We start from the raw sequence: 27,072 nt of genomic DNA, 5'->3' as shown, positions 1-27,072 counted from the left end.
AATCCATTTTGATTTGATTTTTGTATATGGTGAGAGATAGGGGTCTAGTTTCATTCTTCTGTATATGAATATCCAGTTGTCCCAGCACCATTTGTTGAAGAGATTGTCTTTTTCCCAATGTATGTTCTTGGCATTTTTCTCTAAAATGAGTTTACTGTAGATTTATGAATTTGTTTCTGGGCTCTCCATTCTGTTCCATTGGTCTATGTGTCTGTTTTTCCGCCAGTACCATACTGTTTTGGTTACTAAAGGTCTGAATTCTAATTTGAAACCAGGTAATGTGATTCCATCAGTTTTGTTCTTTTTGCTCAAAATAGCTTTGGCTATTCCGAGTTTCTTTTGTGGCTCCACAAAAATTGTAGAACTGTGGGGATGGGCAGGAGACAAAAATTTAGGATTGTTTTTTCTATTTCTGTGAGTAATCTCATTGGCATTTTGTTAGTGATTGCATTGAATATGTAAATTGCTTTGGGTAGTATGAACATTTTAACAATATTGATTCTTCAAATCCATGAACATGGAATATTCCTTTTTCTGTGTCCCCTTCAATTTCTTTCATCAATATTTTATACTTTTCATTGCAGAGACCTGTGGCTTCTTTGGCTAAATTAATTCTTAGGTATTTAATTTTATTTGAGACTATTGTAAATGGGACTACTTTCTTGATTTCTTTTTCAGATTGTCCACCTTTGGCATATATAAATGCCACTGATTTTTGTATGTTAATTTTGTATCCTGTAACTTGTTTATCAGCTCTAATAGTTTTTTTTTTTCTTTTTTTTGGAGGAGTCTTTATGTTTTCCCAGCTATGAGATCATATTGGCCAGGCGTGGTGGCTCACGCATGTAATCCCAGCACTTTGGGAGCCTGAGGCGGGCAGATCACGAGGTCAAGAGTTCAAGACCAGCCTGGCTAACATGGTGACACCCCATCTCTACTAAAAATACAAAAAAAGAAAAAAAAAAATTAGCCGGGCATGGTGGCGTGCATTTGTAGTCCTAGCTACTCGCGAGGCTGAGGCAGATGAATCGCTTGAACCCAGGTGGCGGAGGTTGCAGTGAGCCAAGATCGCGCCACTGCACTCCAGCCTGGTCAACAGAGTGAGACTCTGTCTCAAAAAAAAGAAAAAATCATCAAGGAAAATATGACTTCTTCCTTTCCAATTTGGATGCCCTTTATTTCTTTCTCTCATCAGACTGCTGTAGCTAGAACTTCCAGCACTATGTTGACTAACAGTGGTGAAAGTGGGCATCCTTGATATGTTCCAGATTTTAGATGAAAGGCTTTCAGTTTTTCCCTATTCAGTATGATACTAGCTGTGGGTCTGCCTTTTATGGCTTTTATTATGGTGAGGTATGTTCCTTCAATAGCCAGTTTTTTGAGGGTTTTCATCAGGAAGTGATGTTGAATTTTATTAAATGCTTTTTCAGCATCAACTGAAAAGATCATATTATTTTTGTCCTTCATTCTCTTTATATGATGCATCAAACTGACTGATATGTTTATGTTGAACCATCCTTACATCCCAGGGATAAATTCCACTTGATCATGATGAATGATGTTTTTAATGCATTGTTGAATTCAGTTTGCTAGCATTTTGTTGAGGATTTTTGCCTCAATGTTCATCAGGGATATTGGCCTAAAGTTCTTTTTTTGACGTGTCTTTGTCTAGTTTTGGTATCAAGGTGATACTGACCTCATAGAATAGGTTTGGAAGTATTCTTTCTTCCTATATTTTTCAGAATAGTTTGAGTAGGATTGGCATTAGTTCTTTTGTAAATGTTGGCTAGAATTTAGCAGTGAAGCCATTGGGTCCTGGGCTTTTCTTTACTGGGAGACTTTTTATTATGCATTCTATCTTGTTACTTGTTGGTCTGTTCAGGTTTTGGATTGTTTCATGGTTCAATCTTGGCACTTTGTGTGTATCTAGGAATGTAAGCATTTCCTCTAGATTCTCCTATTTATTGGCATACAGTTGCTTATAGTAGCCACTATTGATCCTTAGAATTTCTACAGAATTATTTGTAATGTCTCCTCTTTCATTTCTGATTTTACTTATTTGGGTCTTCTCTCTTTACGTCTTAGGTAGTCTAGCTAAAGGTTTATCAATTTTATTTTTTCAAAAACCAACTTTTCATATCATTAATCTTTATTGTTTTCTTCATTGCAATTTTTTTGTTTCTGCTCTGATGTTTATTATTTCTTTTCTCTACTGATTTTGGGTTTGGTTTACTCTTGCTGTTCTAGTTCCTGAAGGTGCATAATTAGTTTTTTTTGGTGTAGGCAATTATATCTATAAATTTCCCCTTAGCACTGTTTTCACTAGATCCCATATGTTTTGGTATACTATGTTTCCATTATCATTTGTTTCAAGAAAGTTTCAATTTCCTCTTAATTTTTTCATTGACCCCCTGGTCATTCAGGAGCACATTGCTTTATTCCTATGTGTTTGTATAGTTTCCAAAATTCTTGTTATTAATTTCTAGTTTTATTCCACTCTGGTCAGGGAAGATACTTGATATTATTTCCTTTTTAAAAAATGTTTTAAACTTTGTTTTGTGACCTAACATATGGTCTATCCTTGAGGATTATCCTTATGCTGAGAAGAATTCGCATTCTGCAGCTGTTGGATGAAATGTTCTGTAAATATTTATTATGTTCATTTGGTCTACAGTATAGATTAAATTTGATGTTTCTTTGTTGGTTTTCTGTCTGGGACATCTGTCCAGTGCCAAAAGTGAGGTGGTTAAGTCTGCAGCTATTATTGTATTGACATCTATTTCTCTCTTTAGCTGTAATATTTTTTGCTTTATATATCTGGGCACTCCAGTGCTTCTTGCATATAAATTATAATTGTCATATCCTCTTGCTGAATTGGCCCTTGTATCATGATATAATGACTTTCTTTGTGTCTTCTCACAGTTTTTGTCTTGAAGTCTATTTTGCCTGATGTAAGCATAGCTACTCCTGGTAATTTTTTGTTTCCATTGGCATGGAATATACATATTTTTTATCCTTTTATTTTCAGTCTATGTGTGACTTTATAGGTAAAGTGTGTTTCTTGAAGGCAACAGACCATTGGGTCTTGCTTTTCCTTAAAAAAAAATAAAAGTTCCATTCATCCACGCTATGTCTTTTGATTAGAAAAGTTAGTCCCTTTACATTCAATATTATTATTGATAAGTAAGGAGTTACTTCTGCCATTTTGTTTTATGTTTTCTGGTTGTTTTGTGGTCTTCTCTTCCTTTCCTTCCTTCCTGTCTTCCTTTTAGTGAAGGTGATTTTCTCTGGTGGTATGTTTTAATTTCTTGCTTTTCATTTTTTGTGTATCTGTTGTATATAGTTTTTATTTTAGATTACCATAAAGCTTGAAAATAATATCTTATAACCCATGATTTTAAACTGAAGACAACACTGATTGCATAAACAAGCAAAAAGAAAACTAATTAAAAAATCTACACTTTGGCTTCATCCTCCTGCCTTTTAATTTTTTTGTTTCTCTTTGTATCTTTTTGTACTGTTTATATCTTGAAAAGTAATTGTATTAATTATTTTTGATGGGCTCATAGTTTTTCTACTTAAGACATGAGTAGTTTACATACCACAATTACAGTATTAAAATAGTCTATTTTTCTGTGTGCTTATTACTACCAGTGAGTTCTATGCCTTCAGATGATTTCTTATTGCTCGTCCTGTTCTTTCAGATTTGAAAACTATGTTTGGCATCTCCTGTAGGATAGGTCTGGTGTTGACGAAATCTCTCAGCTTTTGTTTGTCTGGGAAAATCTCTCTTGCTAGTTCATGTTTGAAGGATATTTTCATGAGATATACCATTCTAAGTGTTTTCTTTCAGCACTTTAAATATGTCATGCCACTATCCTGGCCTGTAAGGTTCCCACTGAAAAACCTGCAGTCAGAGATGTTGAAGCTCCATTGTGTGCTATTTGTTTCTTTACTCTTGCTGCTTTTAGGCTCCTTTATTTTTTCCCTTTGGAAGTTTGACTATTAAATGCCTTGAGGTAGTCTTCTTTGGGTTAAATTTGCTTGGTGTTCTAAAACCTTGGACTTGAATATTGGTATCTTTCTCCAGGTTTGGTGTTCTATTCTACTGCAGCTAAGCTTGAACCCAAACCACAAGACAAAATCCTTCCCACCCTTCCCTCCTCTTTCCACAAGTGGAAGAGCCGCTCCTGCTGCTGCCACCACTGGCCCATGGAGAGTTCTGCCAGGCCACCACCAATGTTCACTTAAGGCTCAAGCACCCCTCAGTCAGCTTGTGGTGAATACTGCCAGGCCTGGGACTCGCCCTTCAGGGCAGTGGGCACCCCTCTGGCCCATAGCAGGTCCATAAATACTGTCTAAGGGCCTAGGCCTGGACTTGGGGGCCCCAAGGTCCCACTTGGTTCTCTACCCCACTGTGGCTGAGATGGTACCCAAAGCCAGCATGTATCAGAGTCTCACCTAAGGCCCATAGCATACTACCTGGATATCACTATTGGTTATTCAGGGTCTAAGGGCTCTTTGGTCAGCAGGTGATGAATCTTGCCAGAATTGTGTCCTTCCCTTCAAGGCAGCGGGTTCTCTTCCAGCCCAGGGTATGTCTACATATGTCATCTGGGAGCTAAGGTCTGAAATGGGGGCCTCACAACCCTGCATGTTGCCCTGCCCTGCTGTGGCTGAGCTAGTATCCAAGATGCAAGACAAAGCTGTCTTTTCTCTTCTCTCTACTCTCCTCAAGCAGAAGGAAGGAGTCACCTGCATTGGTGTGAGTTACACTGCTTGGGGTTGGGAGAGGCACAGCATAAGCACTTCCTCAGCCATCTTGTCTGGTGTCTCCTTAGGTCACATGTTGCCCCAGTTCACCAGCTCTAAGCCCAGGACAGCATCAGGGCTTGCCTAAGAATTGCAGTCCTTGTAACCTAGACTGTCTTTTAAATTCACTTAGGACTCCAGAGCACTTTAGCCCACAGTGGCATGCCCTGCTGAGATCTCAATTCAAGTTCTGATCACTGGGATTGGTGCTTCCCTGCTGGCTATGTCTGGTCCAAATGCTGTGTGGGTAGGTGCCAGCTGAGGTCAGAACAGTTTTGGCTTTCTGCTGCAACAGTGCAGCACTGAGTTCAATGTAAAGTCCCCCAGTCACTACGCTGTCCCTCCCCCACGTGTACAGTTTCTCTCTGCACCACATGGGTACTATTGGGGAATGGGGAAGGGCAGCATCAGGGTTTCAAGACTGTTTTTCCGGTTTTCAATGCCTCTTTCAGTGATATAAAGTTAAAACCAGGTAATGTGATTGTTCACCTGATTTTTGGTTATTATGAAGGTGCTTTTCTGTGTGCAGATAATTGCTAAAACTTGGTTTCCTGTGGGTGATGGGGGGAGCTATCAGTGGAGGCTTCTATTCAGCCATCTTGTTCCAACTCAGTGGCCTTGGTTTAAAATGACTAGAGTTTTTATTTTCTCCACATGTGTTGACATATTTGTGATTATTATAAAACACTTAATTATCTGAATTGATATTAAGATCTTTCAATGTAAGAAAAATGATAGAGCATCATAGTTAATAGTATGTTTTCATTCTCCTTTTCATATAAAATACAATTAAACTCTGTAAATATCTTATATGGCAAAGGGTATGGTTCTTTTTCCTCCAGCTTCCTCTAATGAAAAAGCTGATTTCCGAAATAGTAGTATTGGGAACAAAATTGCTTGGTGAGAGAAAATAATGGATCTAATCTTAAAACATGGCCACTGAATCTAAGCTATCCTCTATGGAGATGGAAGAACTAAACAGTAACCAGGTACTATCATTTGCCTGCTTCTGCTCAAAACTATGGACACCTAACTATAGTAGAACTATGATGCAAATAATTAAATGATGCAAAGGTTAAAAAGAAGATTGAGGTATAACTCTATCTTTAACATAGAAAAAAATGTATCGCTACCAATAGAAAACAGCAATACTGCTACGCCTTGAAGCATGTCTATAAAATCTATTTGTGTCATTCTATTATCCTCTAATTAAATGTGGTTAAACAGTTTTATTTGAATCTATTTCTTAAAGGTGAATAACTAAAACAAATTCAATGCTTTTAAAATTGAACTAATTTTCATCTTTTTAAGAATTTTTGAATTATACCTTATCTGCAGCTAAATCCAACTTTCCATTCAGTATTTGAGCCTTTTTTAGGTACCGCTGAACATCCTGAAGATCTCCAAATGAATAAAATTCTTCTGATTGTTTAGCATAACTCTCCAGTTCCTCCACAAACCGTTCACACCGTAACTAATGAAAACAATTTGTTGTTAATATTCTTAAAAGTTAAAACCCTTTGGTGTCAAAAAATTTAAACTTTGTAGGAGTTACTAGAATTATTATTACTATATTTTGTTACTGGTAAAACAAAAAAGGATGATCCAGAAAATGACTGGGATTTAAAATATGCAGAATTTTAAAATTTTAAATTAATGGATTTAAATTCCTCTAACTCACGGATTAGAAGAAGTCAACTCTGTATTATCTATGTAAGAAGTTCTAGCTAATAAAATGAATCAAAATGTTAGACAATGGTGATCTTTAATATGCTGAAGAATTTATGCAAACAAATAATTTATCAGCATTTGAAAAATCTCTTAATAACCAAGAATGGGACTGAAAGAAAATTTCAATTTTTACCTATGCTATTTTTATAAACAACTGAGAAAAACAGAATTTCCTTAATTGTGCTCTGATATCATTTCAATTAGCAATACTAAAGCAAGATATTCCAAGGTTATTTTTCTTGTCCCATGGGCTCTCTTCACAAGAAACATGTAAGGTAAATAAATCCAGATTTAAACACTTAAAAACTATAGTGTTCTAATATTAGATAAGTGTGCATGTTTTAATTTAAAAAGCCTTATTACATAATTGGTATTGGTAAGGCATTCTAAATTAAATGGCTCTAAAAAATAGCTCAATAAAATATTTCAAAAATTTAGGTTATTCAAAAATAGATTTTCTATTTTATAGATGATCTAGGCTGATTTCTGTCCTCTTTTCTCTAGTTTCCTGGCAAACTTATTGCTTTGGCCCAGTAGGGGAGGCAAACTGAGAGGAAAAGTTCATCAACAGTATGTATAGCTTGTGGTTGAAAACACAGCATAAATCATCCTGGGCCACTTAGCAATTTTCTAAGAGTCTATTATATTGAAACTTAAACATCTAATATTTACTACTCATGATGTTTTCTGTGGTTTTAAAAAAATTTGATATAGCTTTAATGTAAAACAAAAACATAAACTACAGTTTAAAATGAACAGTTTTTTTAAGCCTATGAATTATTCTCCGAACAACATATTTTGCCAATTAACTACATTTGCTATACATATAATAGAAAGACAGCATGGCTTGCTATTAAAGGACATCTGTACTGGCTGGCCTCGAACAAGTCTCTTGATCTTTGGGAAACTTACTCTTTCATCTGTAAAGTGAGACTGTAAATATTAAGTCATTTACTAGGACAGTAGCTATGGAATGCTCACAGCATTTCTGTGTGTCAGTCACTGTGCTGAGCAGTGGATATAAATGGAGAAAGGTAACAATGAAACAGCCCTGCTCTCAAGGAGCTGATGGTCCCATCAGGAGGCAGACTTACAAATACTAACATAATGATCAGATAATTATCCAATGGAGATGTGGTCAAAGTGAGAGCACAGGAGAGGAGAAGCAGCACTGAGGTCTGCTGAGAAGGCTTCTCAGAAAAATGAATAGAGTGTGCTACGCCAACAGGCACGTGTAGGGCAGGGGTGTCCTTGGAGTGATGGGGAGAATGTGGAGGAGACAAAAAGCATAGGACAGCAGACACCTAGAAGTTGACAGGGTTACTGAAAAGTCACGAGCAAGGAGTGGGGAGAAGTAGGCAAGGAAGCTGGACAGGGAAATGGGCAAATCACAACCCATCTTATATGGAAGACCACCTCCCACCCTCCACCCCCCAAAAAAGCTGGAGTTATTGAATGTTAGAGTGACAATTCTGGGCACAATGCTTAGGAGAGTGAGCAATTATGAGGTATGAAAGCACATTTCATTAAGGGAGCTTTGATATTCAAACAATTTTTAAAAACTGAAAATAGTACTATAAACTATATAAGATAAATACTATTTTTATTAACTATCACCTATGTACAATATATTCCATTTTTTATGTTACCTTGAAAAACCGAGAAATGACTGCATATTGATCAATATACTACTGACTCCTTAATCATCCAATAAGCATTATAAAAGATCCAATATATTACTGTCTCCCACTAACATTTATGAGATTATAACATTATAGAATGAGAAAGCTAAAAGTATGCACTCTGAAATAAAATAATTGACAATGTTATGTAAAAAGATAAAAATAAAACATTTCCAGAAAATGAAAATAAAATATCTAAGATGCTAACCTTCAGACCTTCTTGATATTGTTCTATTTTCTCTTTAATGATTTTCCTGTGTTCTTCAAAAATTTCTCCCATCCTTCCATACCACTGGAAAACACTATTATTTAGCCTAATGTCTGCTGGAGAAAAGTTGACATACTCGATGAGGAAGGCAAGGCAGTTTTTGGAATCCACTAATCTCTGTTCTAGTTCAATCATATCAGTTACCTCCACTTTCTGAATGTAAGCCTGAGGGAAAACAAAAATTATAGGTGGCATTTTAACAAACAGCTTATGTCACAAAACAGCCTGTGGAAATACACTGCATAACTATGCACAGACTTACTAGAAGTCAACATTTTTGGTTCAAAATCAGGGACTACAGCATAGTTTCCTTCTCATCCCTCCAAAACATCTCACTAAAATGACAACAACAAAAAAAGAAAACGCTTAACAACATATGGAAAACCAGGGAGGAGTGCTGTGGGTTCACAGAAGATAGATATGAAGCAGATACTGAGTGACGACTTATTCTTTCAGAATAACATTTTATGGGCACCTGCTATGGGCCTGACACTGTGCCAGGTGCTGGCAATACAGTGTAATGAAAGACAGACATGGGCTCTGCCCTCCCTGAGTTTGCAGTCTAGTTGGGGAGTCTGTTTTTACCCAAATAGCCACCAGAACAAATGTAAAACTTCAAGTTTGCAACAGAGACAACTGCTGCAAAGGCACACTGCTCAGAGCATACCATAAGGATGTGAAGTAGTGAGAGGTGGAGGGTAGTTCCCATATCTTGGAGAGGCACAAATAGAAGGAAATGAGGGAATGAAACAAGTGGAGAGGGATGCATGTGGAGGGAACATGGGCCCAATGGCAAGAAGGAGCAAGGGTAAGGGGCTGAGGGTCAGCAGAGCTGCAGCAGAGTGGTAGGGCAGCAGACAGATGGCTTTGTTACATTTATCCCACGACTGAATACTCAAGGACAACCAAAATTTTTTTGTTAGTTCCAGTCCCCCTGGTACCAATACTTCTGGACTACCATTCAAGGTAGTAAGAGCTCCTTTGTGTCATGGAATGAAATTCTTGTTTTATGGGTATTGGGCAGGTGGGAATGTGATAACCTAAACATGGATGCACGTTCACTTCACTCTGAATGCCACTTTTTCCTCTTTCTCTGAATTGTTTTGACCTATAAAGTTTTTTTGTTTTGTTTTTTTGTTTTTTTTGTTTTTTTTTTTTGAGCTGGAGTCTCACTCTGTCACCCAGGCTGGAGTGCAGTGGCACGATCTCGGCTGACTGCAGCCTCAGCCTCCCACGTTCAAGCGATTCTCCTGCCTCAGCCTCCCAAGTAGCTGGGATTCAAGCATGTGCTAGGTTTTTGTTGTTTTTTTCGTAGAGACGGGGTTTCACCATGTTGGACAGGCTGATCTCAAACTCCTAATCTCAGGTGATCCATCCACCTCAGCCTCCCAAAATGCTGGAATTACAGGCGTGAGCCACCACGGTTGACTCTTCCTTTGTATTTTTAAGAAAATATTAAAAATCGGCTGGGCATGGTGGCTCATGCCTGCAACCCATGCCTGTAAACCTAGAGGTCTAGACAGGTGGATCACCTGAGGTCAGGAGTTCAAAACACGGTGAAACCCAGTCTCTACTAAAAATACAAAAAAAAAATTGGCTGGGTATGGTGACAGGTGCCAGTAATCCAGCTACTTAGGAGGCTGAGGCAGGCGAATTGCTTGAATCCAGGAGGTAGTGGTTGCACTGAGCCAAGATCACACCACTGCACTCCAGCCTGGGTGAGAGAATGAGACATGTCTCAAGAAAGAAGGGAAAGGGGAAAGGGAAGGAAAAGGGGAAAGGGAAGGAAAAGGGGAGGGGGAAGGGGAAGGGAAAGGATAAGGGCAAGGGCAAAGAAGGGAAGGGAAGGGAAAGGGAAGAAGGAAAGGGAAGAAAGGGAGAAGGAAGGAAATGATGAAGACCTAACAATGTTGTTGAAGGAGAAAGTTGCTTAGAAATTGTTGGTGACTCACACCTGTAATCCCAGCACTTTGGGAGGCCGAGATGGGTGCATCACAAGGTCAGGAGATGGAGACCATCCTGACTAACACGGTGAAACCCCATCTCTACCAAAAATACAAAAAACTAGCTGGGCGTGGTGGCGGGCGCCTGTAGTCCTAGTTACTCGGGAGGCTGAGGCAAGAGAATGGTGTGAACCCAGGAGGCGGAGCTTGCAGTGAGCAGAGACTGCGCCACTGCACTCCTGCCTAAGCAACAGAGTGAGACTCCATCTCAAAAAACAAAAAAAAGAAAGAAAGAAATTGTTCATTGATATATTATTCTAATTAGACTAAATGTTTTTATGTTGTAAATCCAAACCAACAGGATGCAAACTATGGTGGTTTCCACAAGTAACAAAATGTCTAACTGAAAATATATTTTTGATAATTTAATCAGCTTTCTATGTAGTCAAATGACTGGATTTTTATTTCCCCTTACCAATACCAAAGGACTGATTTCTGTACTGAATAAATTCACCTGCTGTTTTGCCCTTGTGGAAATAATCTTTTTTAAATATAGAAATATTTGAAATATCAGGCAATGTTATGTATAGTAGAAATTCACAATAAATAACCCCCAAATTCCTAAATACTTCCAGTAATGGCTAGGAGGATAAATAAATGACACTCTCCATATTCAATATTCATTTTTCCAAAGGAATTTTCCTTTAATGAACAGGAATTTACAACTTAACTCTCCAACTACATTTATAATCATCCATAATCAAAGAATCACTTGCTGTTCCATAATTAATATAAAATATAAAAATGTTTTAAAAAGAATATATATAGGCATGTGTGTATATTTTACACACACACAGTCACATATGAAGGACCTCAATCCAAGTACAAATACTTTTAAAAGGACAGAACTCCCTTAGAGACTGATATGTAAACATTGGTTTTAATGATTTTAACAAATTTTAAGTGAATAATTTTTAAAAATATATATGTAATCACTTTAACTCTTTTTTTATAATTTCCTGTGTATGGAAAGTTTTGAATGATTTTTACGTTTTGCTGGGCGCACTTAAATATTTTAAAATTAGGATCGAGGCAGAGAAAGATGGCTGAATAGAAGCCTCCACTGATCGTTCTCCCCATTGAAATACCAACTTTAATAACTATCTAAACCCAAAAGCACCTTCATGAAAACCAAACATCAAGTGAATGATCAGAGTACCTGGTATAACTTCATATCACTGAAAGAGGCACTGAAGAGGGTGGGAAAGATAGTCTTGAACTGTGGATGCCATCCCTCCCCCAGCCCCCAGCATCAGCTGCGAGGCACTGAGAATCTGTGTTCTCAGGGAGGGAGATGGGACTTTGTGTTGGAACTCGGTGCTGCCAACATGGGCAGACCTCAGCCAATGTCCACGGAGGGACCACTTAGACCAGCCGTAGCCAGAGGGAAATCACCCATTCCAGACGTTACAACCTGAGTTTTGGCAAATCTTGCTGCCATGGGCTAAAGTGCTCTGAGGCCCTAAACAACTTGAAAGGCAGTCTAGACCACAAGAACTGCAACTCCTAGGCAAGTTTTAGTGCTGTGTGGGGTCAGAGCCAGTTGGCTTGGGAAGCACATGACCTAGTGATATAACAGCCACAGCAGCTCAAGAAGTGGTTGTGCCATCCCTCCCTCAACCCCAGGCAGCACAGCTCACGGCTCCAAAGAAGACCCTTTCATTCCACTTGAGGAGAGGAGAGAAAAGAGTAAAGAGGACTTTGCAACTTGGATACCAGCTCAGCCACAGTAGGATAAGGTACTGGGTAGAGTCATGAGGCTCCCATCCCAGGCCCTAGCTCCTGGAAGACACTTTTCTAGACACACATGGGCCAGAAGAAAACCCACTGGCTTGAAGGAAGGGATGCAGTCTTGGCAGAATTCATCACCTGCTGACTAAAGAGCCCTTGGGCACTGAATAATCAGGAGCAGTAGCCAGTTAGGAAACACCCTGGGCTTTGGATGAGACTCTGAGATGTCCTGGCTTCAGGTGTGATCTGGCATATTCACAACTGTAGTGGCTACCAGGAGAGACTCCTTCTGCTTAAGAAAAGCAGAGGGAAGAGTAAAGAGGACTCTGTCTTGCAGTTTAAATACCTTGGACTTGCAGTTTGGCCACAGTGTGGTAGAGTATGAAGTGGGATCTTGGGGTACCCAATTCCAGGCCTTGGCTGTTAGATGGAATTTCTGGACCTATCTTGGGCCAAAGGGGAGCCCTATTTTGTGAAAGTGGGTCCTAGGTTTAGCAACATGCACCACAACCTGACTCAAGAGCCCTTGGGCCTTAAGTGAACATTGGCTATGGCCTGGCAATACTCCCCAAGGACCTGTGGTGGTGGACATAAGAGTCTCCTCTATTACCAAAAGGGGAGGGAAGAGTGGGAAGGACTTCGTCTCGTGGTCTGATGCCAGTTCAGCTGCAATAGAGTACCACATAGATTCCTAAGGTTTCCCACTCCAGGCCCTGGCTCCCAGGCAGCATCTCAGGGACACTCAGGGCTGGGGCCACTCACTGACCTGAAGGGAAGAACACATGCCTGGATGGCTTTACCATCTGCTAATTGTAGAGCCCTAGTGCCTTGAATGAACACAGGCAGTAGCAAGGCAGAGGTTACCATGGGCCTTAAATGAGAACCAGTGTTGTGCTGGCTTCAGTTCTGATCAAGCACAGTCCTAGTGGTGATGGTCACAAGGGTGTTTGTGTCACCCCTCTCCCAGTTCCAGGCAGGTTAGCAGACACACACATACCCACCCACCCCCACCCCCCCGCCACGCACACACACACACACACACACACACACACACACACAGAGAGAGAGAGACAGAGAGACAGAGACAGAGAGAGAGACTGACTCTCTAATTATTTGACAGAAATTAAGGGAAGAGAATAAGCGTCTCTGCCTGGTAATCAACACAAGTCTTCCAGATTTTATCCAAGACCACCAAGGCAGTACCTCTACAAGGCAATGAGATCCACAGTGTCACTGGGCTTGGGGTATCCCTTAATGCAGATACAGAAGAAGTGACCACAAACTTAGATCACAACATTCAAGTCCCTTCAAACACCTGGAAAGTCTTCTCAAGAAGGATGGGTACAAACAAGCCCAGAATGCTAAGAGTACAATTCCTAACTCTTCAATGCCCAGACACCAATGAACATCCACAAGCATCAAGACCGTCCAAGAAAACATAACCTCATCAAACAACCTAAATAAGACACCAAAGAGATAAACCCAAAGAGACAGAGATACGTGACATTTCAGACAGGCAATTCAAAATACCCGTTTTCAGGAAACTCTTTGAAATTCAAGATAACTCCGAGAAGGAATTCAGAATCTCATCATATAAATTTAACAAGGAATTTGAAATAATTAAAAATAAGAATAAATTCTGGGGTTGAAAATGCAATTGACATACTGAAGAATGCATCAGACTCTTAACAGCAGAGTTGATCAAACAGAAGAAAGAACTAGTGAGCCTGAAGATAGGTTATCTAAAAATACACAGAGGAGACAAAAGAAAAAAGGATAAAAAAAGAATGAAGTACACCTATAGGATCTGGAAAATAGCCTCAAAAGGGCAAATCTAAGAGTTATTGGCCTTAAAGAAGAGGTAGAGAGAGCGATATAGGTAGAAGCTTATTCAAAAGGATAATAACAGAAAAGTTTCCAAACCTAGAGAAAAATATGAATATTTCTGTACAAGAAGGTTACAGAACACCAAGCAGATTTAACCCAATAAAGACTACCTCAAAGCATTTAATAACCAAACTCCCAAAGGTCAAAAATTAAGAAAGGATCCTAAAAACAGCAAGAGAAAATAACCCACAATGGAGCTCCAACACGTCTGACTGCAGACTTTTCAGTGAGAACCTTACCGGCCAGCAAAGAGTGGCATGACATGTTTAAAGTGCTGAAGGAAAAAGAACTTGTACCCTACAATAGTAAATCTGGTGAAAATATCCTTCAAATATGAAGGGGAAAGAAGAACTTTCCCAAACAAAAGCTGAGGGATTTCATCAACACCAGACCTGTCCTACAGGGAATATTAAAGGGAGTTCTTCAATCTGAAAGCAAAGGACAATAATGGACAATAATAAATCATCTGAAGGTACAAAACTCATGAATTATGGTAAATAAACAGAAAAACACAGACTATTATAACACTGTAATTGTGGCATGTAAACTCTCTCTCTCTCTCTCTCTCTATATATATATATATATGTTAAGTAGAAAGTCAGAAAGATGAACTGGTAAAAAATAACTGCAACAACTTTCCCAGACAGGTAGTACAATAAGATATAAGCAGAAACAACAAAATGTTAAAAAGCAGGGGGCCAAGTCAAAACATAGATTTTTAAATTAATTTTCTTTTTGCTTGCTTATTTGTTTATGCAATCAGTGTTGTCAACAATTTAAAATAATAAATTATAAGATATTATTTGCAAACTTTATGGTAACCTCAAATCAAAAAACATACAACAGACATGCAGAAAATGAAAAGCAGGAAGCTAAAACATACCACCAGAGAAAATCACCCTCACTAAAAGGAAGACAGAAAGGAGAAAAAGAAGGAAGAGAAAACTGCAAAACAACCAGAAAACAAATGACAAAATGGCAGGAGTATATCCTTACTTATCAATCAAAATTATCAATAACAACAATAACATCAAATGTAAATGGACTAAACTCTCCAATCAAAAGACAGAGCCTTGCTGAAAGGATAATAAAACAAGACCCAGTGATCTTTCACCTACAAGAAACACACTTCACCTACAAACACACACATAGCCTGACAATAAAGAAATGGAAAAAGATACTCCATGCCAATGAAAACCAAGAGAGACCCGGAATAGCTACACTTATATCAGAAAAAGTAGATTTCAAGATAAAAGCTATTAAAAGAGACAAAGGTCATTCTATAATGACACAGGGGCCAATTCAGCCACAGGATATAACAATTGAAGATATATATGCACCCAACACTGGAGCACCAGGTGTATTAAGCAAATATGATTAGGGCTAAAGAGAGACATAAACCTCAATACAATAATAACTGGAGACTTAAATACCCCATTTCAACATTCATACAAAACATGTCATACAAAAAAAAAATCGTATGCCATATGTCATACAAAAAAAGATCATTCATACAAAAAATCAACAAAGAATCATCAGATTTAATCTCCACCATAGACCAAATGGACCTAACAGATATTTACAGAACATTTCATCCAATGGCTGCAGAATATACATCCTTCTCTGCAGCTTATGGATCATTCTCAAGGATAGACCATATAGTAGATGCCAAAACAAATCTTAAAACATTCAGAAAATTGAAACAATACCAAGCATATCTGACCACAATGGAATAAAACAAGAAATCAATAACAAGAGGAATTTTGGAAACTACACAAACAGATGGAAATTAAGCAACATGCTCCCGAATGATCAGTGAGTCAATGAAGAAATTAGGAAGGAAATTGAAAAAATTTCTTGGAGGAAGTGATAATGGAAACACAACATAACAAAACCTATGGGATACAGCAAATGCATCACAAAGAGGGAATTTTATCGCTACAAGTGGCTAAATTAAAAAGTAGAAAAACTTCAAATAAACAACCCACTGATTTAAATAATTCTAAAAGCACAAATCAAACCCAAAATTAGTATAAGAAAATAAATAATAAACATCAGAGCAGAAATAAATGAAATTGAAATAAAGAATACCAAAAAAATGAATTGAAAAGTTGGTTTTATGAAAAGCTAAACAATACTGACATACTTTTAGCCAGATGAAGAAAAAAAGAGAGAAGACTCAAATAAATAAAATCAGAGATGAAAAAGAAGACATGACAATCAAAACCACAGAAATTCAAAGGATCATTAGAGGCTACTACAGACAACTACATGCCAATAAATTGGAAAACCTAGATGAAATGGACAAATTCCTAGACACATACCAACTACCAAGATTGAACCACAAAGAAATACAAAACCTGAACAGACCAACAGATAACAAAATCAAGTAACAAGATCAAATCCATAATAAAAAGTGTACCAACAAGGAAAAGCCCAAGACCTGATGCCTTCACTGCTGAATTCTACCAAACCTTCTACTCAAACTAGTCACAAACAAACAAACAAACAAACAAACAACAACAAAAAAAAAACTAGAGGAGGGGTGCTATGGCTTGGCTGTCTCCTCACCCAAATCTCATCTTGAATTGTAGTTCCCATAATCGCCATGCATCATGGGAGGGACCCAGTGGGAGGTAATTGAATTACGGGGGCAGTTATCCTCAGGCTGTTCTGGTGATAATGAGTGAGTTCTCAAGAGATCTGATGGTTTTATAAGTGGCTTTTCCACCATGCTTCATTCATTCTTTGCCTTCTTGCTGCCATGTTTGCTTTCCCTTCTGCCATGATTGTAAGTTTTCTGAGGCCTCCCCAGCCTTGCAGAACTGTGAGTCAATTAAATCTCTTTCCTTTATAAATCACCCAGTCTCAGTTATTTCTTTATATCAGCATGAGAACTAATGCAAGGAGGAAATACTTTCAAGCTAATTCTATGAGGCCAGTATTACTCTGACACCAAAACTAGACAAACATACATCAAAAAAAGAGAAAACTTTAAGATAATATCTCTGATGAATATTGATGCAAAAGTCCTTGACAAAATACTAGCAAACTGAATTCAACCACACATTAAAAAGGTCATTCATCACGACCAGGTGGGATTTATCCCAGGGACGCAAGGATGATCCAACATATGCAAATTAATGTGATACATCATATCAACAGAATGAAAGACAAAATTCATATGACCATTTTGATTGATGCTAAAAAAGCATTTTATAAAATTCAGCTTTGCTTTATGATAAAAACCCCCAAAAATTGTGCACAGGAGGACACAATAAAAATCACAGGACAGACTCACAGCTAGTATCATACTGAATGGGGAAAAACTGAAAGCCTTTCCTCTAAAATCTGGAACACAACAAGGATGCCAATTTTCACCACTGTGATTCAACACAGTACTGGAAGTCCTAGCTAGAGCAATCAGATAAGAGAAAGAAGTAAAAGTCATCCAAATTAGAAAGAAAGAAATCAAAGTATCCTTGTTTGCAGATAATATATTATATTTGAAAAATCCTACAGACTCCACCAAAAAACTATTTAGAACTGATAAACAAATTCGGTAAAGTTGCAGGATACAAAATTACATACAGAAATCAGTAGCATTTACATTTATGTATGCCAAAGGTGGGACAATCTGAAAAAGAAATCAAGAAAGTAATCCCATTTACAATAGCCACAAATAAAATTAAATACCCAGGATCAACCAAAGAAGTGAAAGATCTCTATAGTGAAAATTAAAACACAATGATGAAAGAAATTAAAGACGACACCAAAAAAAGAAAGATATTCCATGTTCATAAATTAGAAGACTACAATATTGTTAAAATGTCCATACTACCCCCAAAGCAATGTCAATGTTAATGACATTCCTCAGAAATAGAAAAAAAATCTTAAAATTTATACGAAACCACAAAAAACTCAGAATAGCCAAAGCTTTCCAGAGCAAAAAGAACAAAACTGGAGGAATCACACTACCTGATTAGAAATTATACTACAGAGCTATAGTAACCAAAATAGCACGGTACTGGCAGAAAAACAGACACACGGACTATTGGAACAGAATGAAGAATACAGAAACAAATTCATATATCTACAGTGAACTCATTTTCGAGAAAAATGCCAAGAACATACCTTGGGATAAGGACAGTCTCTTCAATAAATGGTACTGAGCAAACTGGATATTAATATGCAGAAGAATGAAACTAGACCTCTATATCTCAACATATACAAAAATCAAATCAAAATTGATTGAAGACTTAAATCTAAGACCTTAAACTATGAAACTGCTGCAAGGAAACATTGGAGAAACTTTCCAGGAACTTGGACTGGGCAAATATTTCTTGAGTAATATCCCACAAGCACAGGCAAACAAAGCAAAATTGGACAAATGGGATCACATCCAGTTAAAAAGCTTCTGCATGGCAAAGGAAACAATCAACAACATGAAGAGACAACCCAGAGCATGGAAGAAAATATTTGCAAACTACCCATCTGATGAGGGATTAACAACCAGAACTATACTATTGCAGCACTATACAAGGAGCTCAAACAACTCTATAGAATAATCTGATGGAAAAGTGGGCAAATTATCGGAATAGATATTTCTCAAAAGAAGACATACAAATGGCAAACAGGCATATGGAAAGCTGCTCAACATCACTGATCATCAGAGAAATGCAAATCAAAACTACAATGACATATCATTTCACTCCAGTTAAAATGGCTTTTATCCAAAAGACAGGCAATAATAAAGGCTGCTGAGAATGCAGAGAAAAGGAAACCCTCTTACGCTGGTGGTGGGAATGTAAATTACTACAACCACTATAGAGAACAGTTTGGAGGTTTCCTGAAGAACTAAAACTAAAGCTACCATATGATCCAGCAATCCCACTGCTGGTATATACTCCAACGAAGGGAAATCAGTATATTGAAGAGATATCTGAACTCCCATGTTTCTTGCAGCGCTATTCACAATACCCAAGATTTGGAAGCAGTGTAAGTGTCCATCAACAGATGAATAGAAAAAGAAAATGTGGTACACAATGCAGTACTATTTCATTACAAAAAAGAATGAGATTCTGTCATTAGCAATAACATGGATGGAACTGAAGGTCATTATGTGAAATAAGCCAGGCACAGAAAGACAAACGTTGCATGTTCTCACTTATTTGTGATAGCTAAAAATTAGAACAATTGAACTAATGGAGGTAGAGAATAGAAGGATGGCTACCAGAGTCTATAAGGGTAGTGGGTGGATGTGGGGGATGGGGTGATGGTTAGTGGTTACAAAAATATATTAATATTTTGAAAGAATGAAAAAGATCTAGTATTTGACAGCAGAATAGGATGACTACAGTCAATAATTTAATTGTACATTTTGAAATAGCTAAAAGTATATAATTGGATTGCTTGAAACACAAAGGATAAATGCTTGAGGTGCCGGATACTCCATTTACCCTGATGTGACTATTATGCATTGTAAGCCTACATCAAAGTATCTCATATTCCCCATAAATATATACACCTACTATGTACCCATGAAAATTAAAAATAAAACAAAATTTAAAAGGATTTTTTGAATAATAGAAAATGAAAAAATACCACAAAAACTTAATGTTATAAGAATGAAAAGTAAACAAGATGAAATGGTAATTAGTTGTTTAACATTATTTTATTTGCCATTAGGTAGACTTCTGTATTAATCCATTTTGTGCTGCTATGAAGGAATGCCTGAGGCTGGGTACATTTATAAAGAAAATAAGATTTTTGGCTGACAGTTCTGCTGGCTGTACAAGAAGCATGGTGCCAGCATCTGCTTCTGGTCAGGGCCTCAGGAAACTTTTACTCATGGCAGAAGGCAAAGGGTAATGTGACACATGGCAAGAGGAGGAGCAGAAGAGAAAGGAGGGGGTGCCAGCTCTTTTAAATAATCAGATCTCAAGAAAACTAATCTAGCAAGAAGTCACTCATTACCATCAGGAAGGCACCAAGCTGTCCGTGAGGGATCCACCAAAAACCTCCTATTAGGCCCCACCTCCAATACTGGGGATCATGTTTCAACACAAGATGTGGAGGGGACAAGCATTCAAACCATATCAACCTCAAACATAGAAGTAACATGAGAAATGATGAAAGTGAGACTTACCTAATATTTTCAGTGTCATAAATTCTATGTACAAAATATACTTTAACAAACTACCACAGAAAAGCTTAATATAAACAAAATACAGCTTTTATAAAAAATAAAATGTCACTTAAGGCTTAAATATTTGTTGATAAAATAAATGAAGAGTGATTACATAGCTCAGGCTGCCCAGGACAGTCCTGGTTTGTGCCTGTTAGCATGGCAGTAATTGTTGTGTGTTCTCAAAAATAACCTGATAGATAATTGCATTAATTGTTCCAATACTTCACCTCTCCAGTATCAATGCCCTGTAGGGTCCTCTCAATCAGACTTGTTTTGGTCAATGAGATGTTAGCTAATGTGACACAAGGAGAGTCTTGAAAAGCACTTGTACAATTGAATTTGCTTGTATGTCTGTACCATGACATGAGAACACACCCAGATGAGCCTGCTCTGGCTTGAGGGATAAGTGGAGCTAAGTCAGCCCGCTGAAGGATAGTAGACTAGTCAACCCAACTGAGTGAGTGACCCAACAGGGTGACCCCATGGAGACCAGAAGAACCAAGCAGGAACATCTAGCCTAAATTACCAAACTGCAAACTCATGAGCTAAGTATTTTGAAAGTCATTATTACTTTTTATTTATTTTATTATTATTATTATTATTTTTGAGACAGAGTCTTGCTGTGTTGCCAGGCTGGAGTGCAGTGGCACAATCTTGACTCACTGCAATCTCTGCCTCCCAGGTTCAAGCAATTCTCCTGCCTCAGCCTCCCGAGTAGCTGGGACTACAGGTGCAACCCAGCATGCCCAGCTAATTGAAAGTCATTATTATTTTTAATCTGTCTTAACTTTTGGAGTGATTTATTACTCTACATTATTGTGTCAATAATTAATTGATACACACACAATTATGGAGAAGCTATAAAAAATACCTTCATTTCCATTAGTTCTGCTGTATTTGGAGGAGTGCTAAGAGCTTTTTCAGCTATCCTCTCAAATTCATCGCATAATCTGAAACACCAAGCAAAACCAATCTTATATATTTATGGTTAAATGTAATTCCAAAATATATTCCTGTATACTGTTTAAATATTCCATTGCATGAAAAATAAAAACTATAACTTAGCTATATGACATCTAATAATTAAAAGCAAATTTGCATACATTTACTTATTCAGTGCACATTTAATGATCTATTACATTTTCAACTATAATATTGTGACAGTGATACATAAATGAATCAGATAGCATAATGGCCCTCAAGCAACTCACAATACAGTAAGGGAGATAGGACTGTGAACAATCATTTCCAACCTGAGCTTTAAGGGCTCTAACGGAGATTTAGTTGAGATGGCACAAAGAAAGTAGTACAAAGGAAAGGAATGATTAACTATACTTAGTGAGATTGTTTAAAATAGGCCTGTGTGCTCAGAAACTTCCAGTAATATACAAATATTTCCTACTGATTTGGGTTGCTGCCAATATAAATCATGAACTTATTTTGGCATAGAGAAAAAAAAAGTAGCAAGAGCTAAGGGAGTTCAAATGAAAGAAGCAGAACAATTCTTCAATAAGATTGACTGAAAAGTGAAGGAGAGAGGAACAGCATGGGATAATGGGTTAAAGTCTGAGGCTGGGAGATGAAAGAGGGCCTCCAACATGTTTGTAACCTTCAGAGGGAAAATCAACAGGTAAGAAGAGGTTCAAAATAAGGAATATAGAAGAGATGACTGAAGGAGCCCGGTTCAGAGGCATTGAAAGCAATGGGGCTGAGCTCCTAGGCAGAGAGAAAAACTGAATGGTGTGACAGACTCCTGCGCTCTGAGTATGTGGGAGACAGGCTTTCTGGAGGTGAGTCAAACCATGTGGGGGCAAGAAGTAGAAGGCATTCATATCTAATGGCTCCTTTAATAGTCCTGATATGTCCTCTGTCCATCCTAGGGAGTCTGGTGAGAGGCAAGAGGCATAATTAGGAGACAATGGGAAAAAGTAGAACTGGCACAAGCTCAGAGAGCATTAAGAGGCAGGGGAAGTAGCTATGAAATTAAAATAAATATTTCACCCAGCATGAACAGCAATAATGAGAAGACACTTTCACTGTTCTTCCAGTTCTTTTAGAGGAAATGGTGCTTTAAGCTGAAAATATGATCTGGTTCCTAGATAAGGTATTCAAGTCCTAATCCTCTTTCACATGGTGCCTTTATCCCCAGCCTTGCCTTTCACCTCTATTCCCTCATGCTGTCTATGAAATCAATGCAAACCACTCCTAGTTCTTGGAATACACCCTGCCATTTTCGCACCTCACTGCCCTCTACATATTGTCTTCTTTTCCTGGAATTCTTTCACCCACACTGTACACCTGATGGACTCCCACTCATCCTTCAAAATAAAATTCACACGTCAGTTCCTCTTTGCAGCCTTCCCTGATTCTCCCCCTCCCCCAAACTCCATCTTGGGAGGAAATTAATTCTGTCCTCTCTGTTCTACCTTGTGGCTCATTACAGTATTTACTGCATGGTACTGTAATTTACTGGTTTGTATGTCTATTTCTCCATCTACATTGTAACTTCCTTCAGCAGTTTCATTCACATTTAGAGCCTTAGAGCCTAAGTGGCTAGTCTTGTGCCTAACACAAGAGAGGTAAATAAAACTTCCTTCAGGCTTCTTATATAGCTTGAAAGAAATATTTTTAATGATCTATTTTTTTGTCTGATACCATAATCATAAAATATACCCTGATTATTTGGAGTTTTTCACCCATGTAACTGATGCCAGTTGAGAGAGTCCCAGAGCAACATTACACTTTTCTGCTTCTTGTCTTAAATAAACAGGTATTCTGCTTTATACACTAGTATTCTGTGAGTTTACTTAACATGGGTCAGTTTTCCCAAAAATCCCTAGGTTAGTCAGTAAATGAATTTCCAGATAAAAGAAAAAGTTACCATGGCCCTCAAGAGTAATTATAGGAAGATGAAGTTTCAAATGTGATGGTCCCTTAGGACCCATAACAACTACTATGTAAATCTACTTTGAAACCCACTTTGCATATTGATTACACAAATATAGAACTCTGAAGTTAGATAATGTCCACTTCACTTGTGCAAAAGAAATACCAATACATTTTAATACCACCTTAACTCAGACAATTGGGAAGGCACATTTGTGGTGAAAAAAATACTACTAATAAGAATCACATTACATCACAAAGTGACACTTAAAGCCAAGTAGAAATAAGTTTAGCATAATCATTCCTTTTGGATCATTTATGGCATTGCTCTAATCCATTATTTTAGTTGAGTGGCAGCTGATTCTATTAAACATCCCCGCCCAAAACATAAAAAAAATCAGTATCACATGAATACCTTGTATTTACTTCCTGATGATCTCTGAACATTTTAGCTAGAAGTTTCCCACAAATAATATCTGCTCGCTTCACCAAAGCTCTGATTAATTCCTCACAGTGCATTTCAAACATTCCTAAACGAATAGTCTGCAAAAGATTAAAAGTTTAATCACCATAAGACATAAAACAAACAGATTTTCACATTTTGCCATTCTCATAATTTTTATTTTTGTGTGATATAACAAGATTTTTAAAAACATAGAATTCAGGGAGGGTTTCTGAATAATCCATTTGTATTATACAACTATCTTCTGGGTAAATATCCTTGAAAAGTTTATTCTCTTGGAAACCAATTCAATCTCAGGACAATAATAGCAATAACAATTTTGGTGAATTGAATTAGTATATTGCTAAATAAATAATGTAGGTTTCAAATGCTATAGTTGCTCTGTACAAAAAAATGCATGTTCATGGTAGAAAATTTAGAAAATGTAAAAAGGGACAAAAAAGAAAATTTTAAGTTACTGGTATTCTAAACAAAACCACATTTCAGTGTAATTACCGTATTTTCCACAGGATTTATAAACATTAAGGCAAACATCAAATAGGTTCTTGGAATTGCAGGGACAGGGCAAATTATATAAAATACCTGTCAGAGTTGTGGTAGCAAAGTCTCAGCTACATGAGCACAAGAACTGTATTTTGCCAGCTTCTTACACCCAGGGCTTACCACAATGCTGCAGACACATCAGAAGCTCCATAAATATTTTTCCTGTTGATGGTAATGTTCTAATTCTTTCACTGTGTTTTAAAAATACACCCTAATAAAACTGGGGAAAAGATACTAGAGAGAGATAACAGTTGTACAAAACTGGAGTTATTTACCTTTATGGATGTGTATTGTATTTCCTCTATTAGTTTCTGGTATCTGCGAATTTCATTTATTATTTTTTCATAACTATGATTTTCTGCAAGGAAGTTATCAACATCTTGCTCAGCTTTTCTGGTAATTAAAAAGTCATACTTGTCATAGAGTCTGAGGTGCTCGGTGGGTGCCACACTCTCTTTCATAATAACTTCCTTGATCTTTTCTTTGTGAGCATCTACAATTTCATTCAGAATTATGGGCTTCAAGGTTGTTGGTTTAGACTTACTTTCCTAAACAAGGGGGTAAAAATAATAGTATCTAAAATATCTTTAAGTAACTATATCATTTATCTTTGTACAAATGCCAATCTTACAATATTTCCTGTCTTTTTATTCACAAGGTTGTTTTAATTGTTTAATCTCTAATCTATAGAAAGAGATCAGACTAATTGCAGCAGTGTTTTAAAATTCAGGGTTCATATGATTTTTTGTTTTCTTTAAGGCTACCTAGTTGTGTTTTGTTTTTCTGTATGGATGAAAGAACAGTCACTTGAAAATATATACAAAATAATATTTAGAATAAAAAAAGAAAATATACATTTTTAAGTTTTATTTTTAATTGACATCATTATACATATTTATGGAATACAGTGTGATGCTTTGACACATGTATACATTGCGTATTGATCAAATCAACGCAATTCGTAAATCCATCACCTCAAACATTTCTCATTTCTTTGTAGTAAAAACATTCAAAATCCTCCCTTCTAGCTATTTTGAGATACATAATGCATTATTGTTAACTACAGTTACCCTAATGTGCAATAGAACACCAGAACTTATTCCTCCCATCTAACTGTAACTTTTTTTTTTTTTAAATATGGAACGCTTCACGAATTTGCGTGTCATCCTTGCGCAGGGGCCATGCTGATCTTCTCTGTATCGTTCCAATTTTAGTATATGTGCTGCCAAAGCGAGCACCTAACTGTAACTTTGTACCCAATTACCAACCTGTCCCCATCTCCCCCATTCCTTGCTACCCTTCCTAGCCTCTGGTAACCACTATTCTACTTTTTCATTTCTAAGAGATTAACTTTTTCAGATTCATCATATAAGTGAGATCATTCAGTTTTTGTCTTTCTGTGTGGTTTATTTCACTTAACATAATGCCCCTCCAGGGTCGTTCATATAATTGCAAATGACAGGACTTCCTCCTTTTTAATAGCTGAATAGTATTCCACTCTGTGTGTGTGTGATATATCACATTTTCTTTATCCATTCATCCACTGATGGACACTTAAGTCAATTCCATATCTCGGTTATTATGAATAGTGCTGTAATAAACATGGGAGTGCAGATACCTCTTCAACATACTGATTTCCTTTCCTTTAGCATATACACCCAACAGCGGGATTGCTGTATCATACGGTACAAAAATTTGTACTACCTGCAATTTTTTGAGGAACCTCCTTACTGTTTTCTATATTGGCTGCAGTAGTTTCCATTCCCACCAACAGTGTGTATGGGTTCCCTTTTCTCTACATCCTTGTCAACACATCATCCTTTGTCTTTTCAAAAATAGCTATTCTAACTAGAATGAGGTGACATCTCATTGTGGTTTCTATTTGTATTTATCTGATAATTCGAGACGTAGAACAGTTTTTAATATACCTGTTGGCCATCTATTTGTATATCTTCTTATGATAAATGTCTTAGGTTTTCCAACAATAAATAGGATTATTTGTGGTTTTGCTATTGAGTTTCTTTTATATTCTGAATATTAACCTGTCAGACATTTATCTAGTTTGAATATATGTCCCCGCCAAATCTCATGTTGAATTGTAATCCCCAGTGTTGCAGGTGGGGCCTGGTGGGAGGTGTCTGGGTCATGGGAGTGGATTCCTCATGGTTTGGTTCTGCCTTTGCCATAGCAAACAAGTTATCATGAGATCTGATCATTTAAAAGTGTGTGGTAACTCTCCACCCCAGTCTCTCTTGCTCCTGCCATGTGAGACACGTGTTCCCTCTTCACCTTTCATCATGTCTGTAAGCTTCCTGAGGCCTCCCCAGAAACAGATGCAAGCACTATGCTTACCGTACAGCTTGCAGCATCATAAGCCAATTAAACCTCTTTTCTTATAAATTATCCAGTCTCAGGTATCTCTTTATAGCAATGCAAGAATTACCTGTCACAGATGTACAGTTTGCAAATTTTTTATCCCATTATGTGTGCTCTTTAGTCATTGCTTCCTTTGTGCAGAAGCTTTTTAGTTTGATGTAATCCCATTTGTCAATTTTTATTTTTGTTGCTTGTGTTTTTGAGGTCTTATCCAAAAAATCCCTGTCCAGATCAATGTTATAAAGCATTTCCCCTATATTTCCTTCTAGTAGTTTCATAGTTTTGGGTGGTACGTTTAGGTCTTTAACCCACTTTGAGGTGATTTTTACATATGGTGAGAGACAGGGGTCTAGTTTGATTTTTCTGTATGTGGATATCCAATTTTTCCAGCACCATTTATTGAAGAGACTATCACTTTCCCAATGTATGCTCTTGGTGCTTTTGACAAAAATCAGTTACTGGCTGGACATGGTGGCTCACACTTGTAATCCCAGCACTTT

The 27,072-nt window shown here is 37.4% G+C and overlaps 1 protein-coding gene and 1 non-coding gene across 2 annotated transcripts in view; both read right to left on the bottom strand.

The window, feature by feature from the left end:
* The window catches only part of DNAH7 (dynein axonemal heavy chain 7), a 344,384-nt gene that overhangs the window by 242,500 nt on the left and 74,812 nt on the right, over window positions 1-27,072 (bottom strand). The window contains exons 13-17 of the mRNA XM_030916210.1: window positions 24,472-24,744; window positions 23,606-23,733; window positions 21,176-21,254; window positions 8,434-8,658; window positions 6,140-6,286 (exon numbers count right to left, since the gene is read on the bottom strand). Coding sequence (XP_030772070.1) covers window positions 6,140-6,286; window positions 8,434-8,658; window positions 21,176-21,254; window positions 23,606-23,733; window positions 24,472-24,744 — 852 coding nt within the window. The remainder of the gene's footprint in view (window positions 1-6,139; window positions 6,287-8,433; window positions 8,659-21,175; window positions 21,255-23,605; window positions 23,734-24,471; window positions 24,745-27,072) is intronic.
* Window positions 25,328-25,434, bottom strand: LOC115893429. Its single transcript, XR_004053426.1, has one exon. It is a non-coding gene; the product is annotated as a U6 spliceosomal RNA (small nuclear RNA).

Source organism: Rhinopithecus roxellana, chromosome 14 (assembly GCF_007565055.1).
Source record: "Rhinopithecus roxellana isolate Shanxi Qingling chromosome 14, ASM756505v1, whole genome shotgun sequence".
Taxonomy (NCBI): Eukaryota; Metazoa; Chordata; class Mammalia; order Primates; family Cercopithecidae; genus Rhinopithecus; species Rhinopithecus roxellana.
This window is presented reverse-complemented; position numbering and strand designations above follow the sequence as displayed.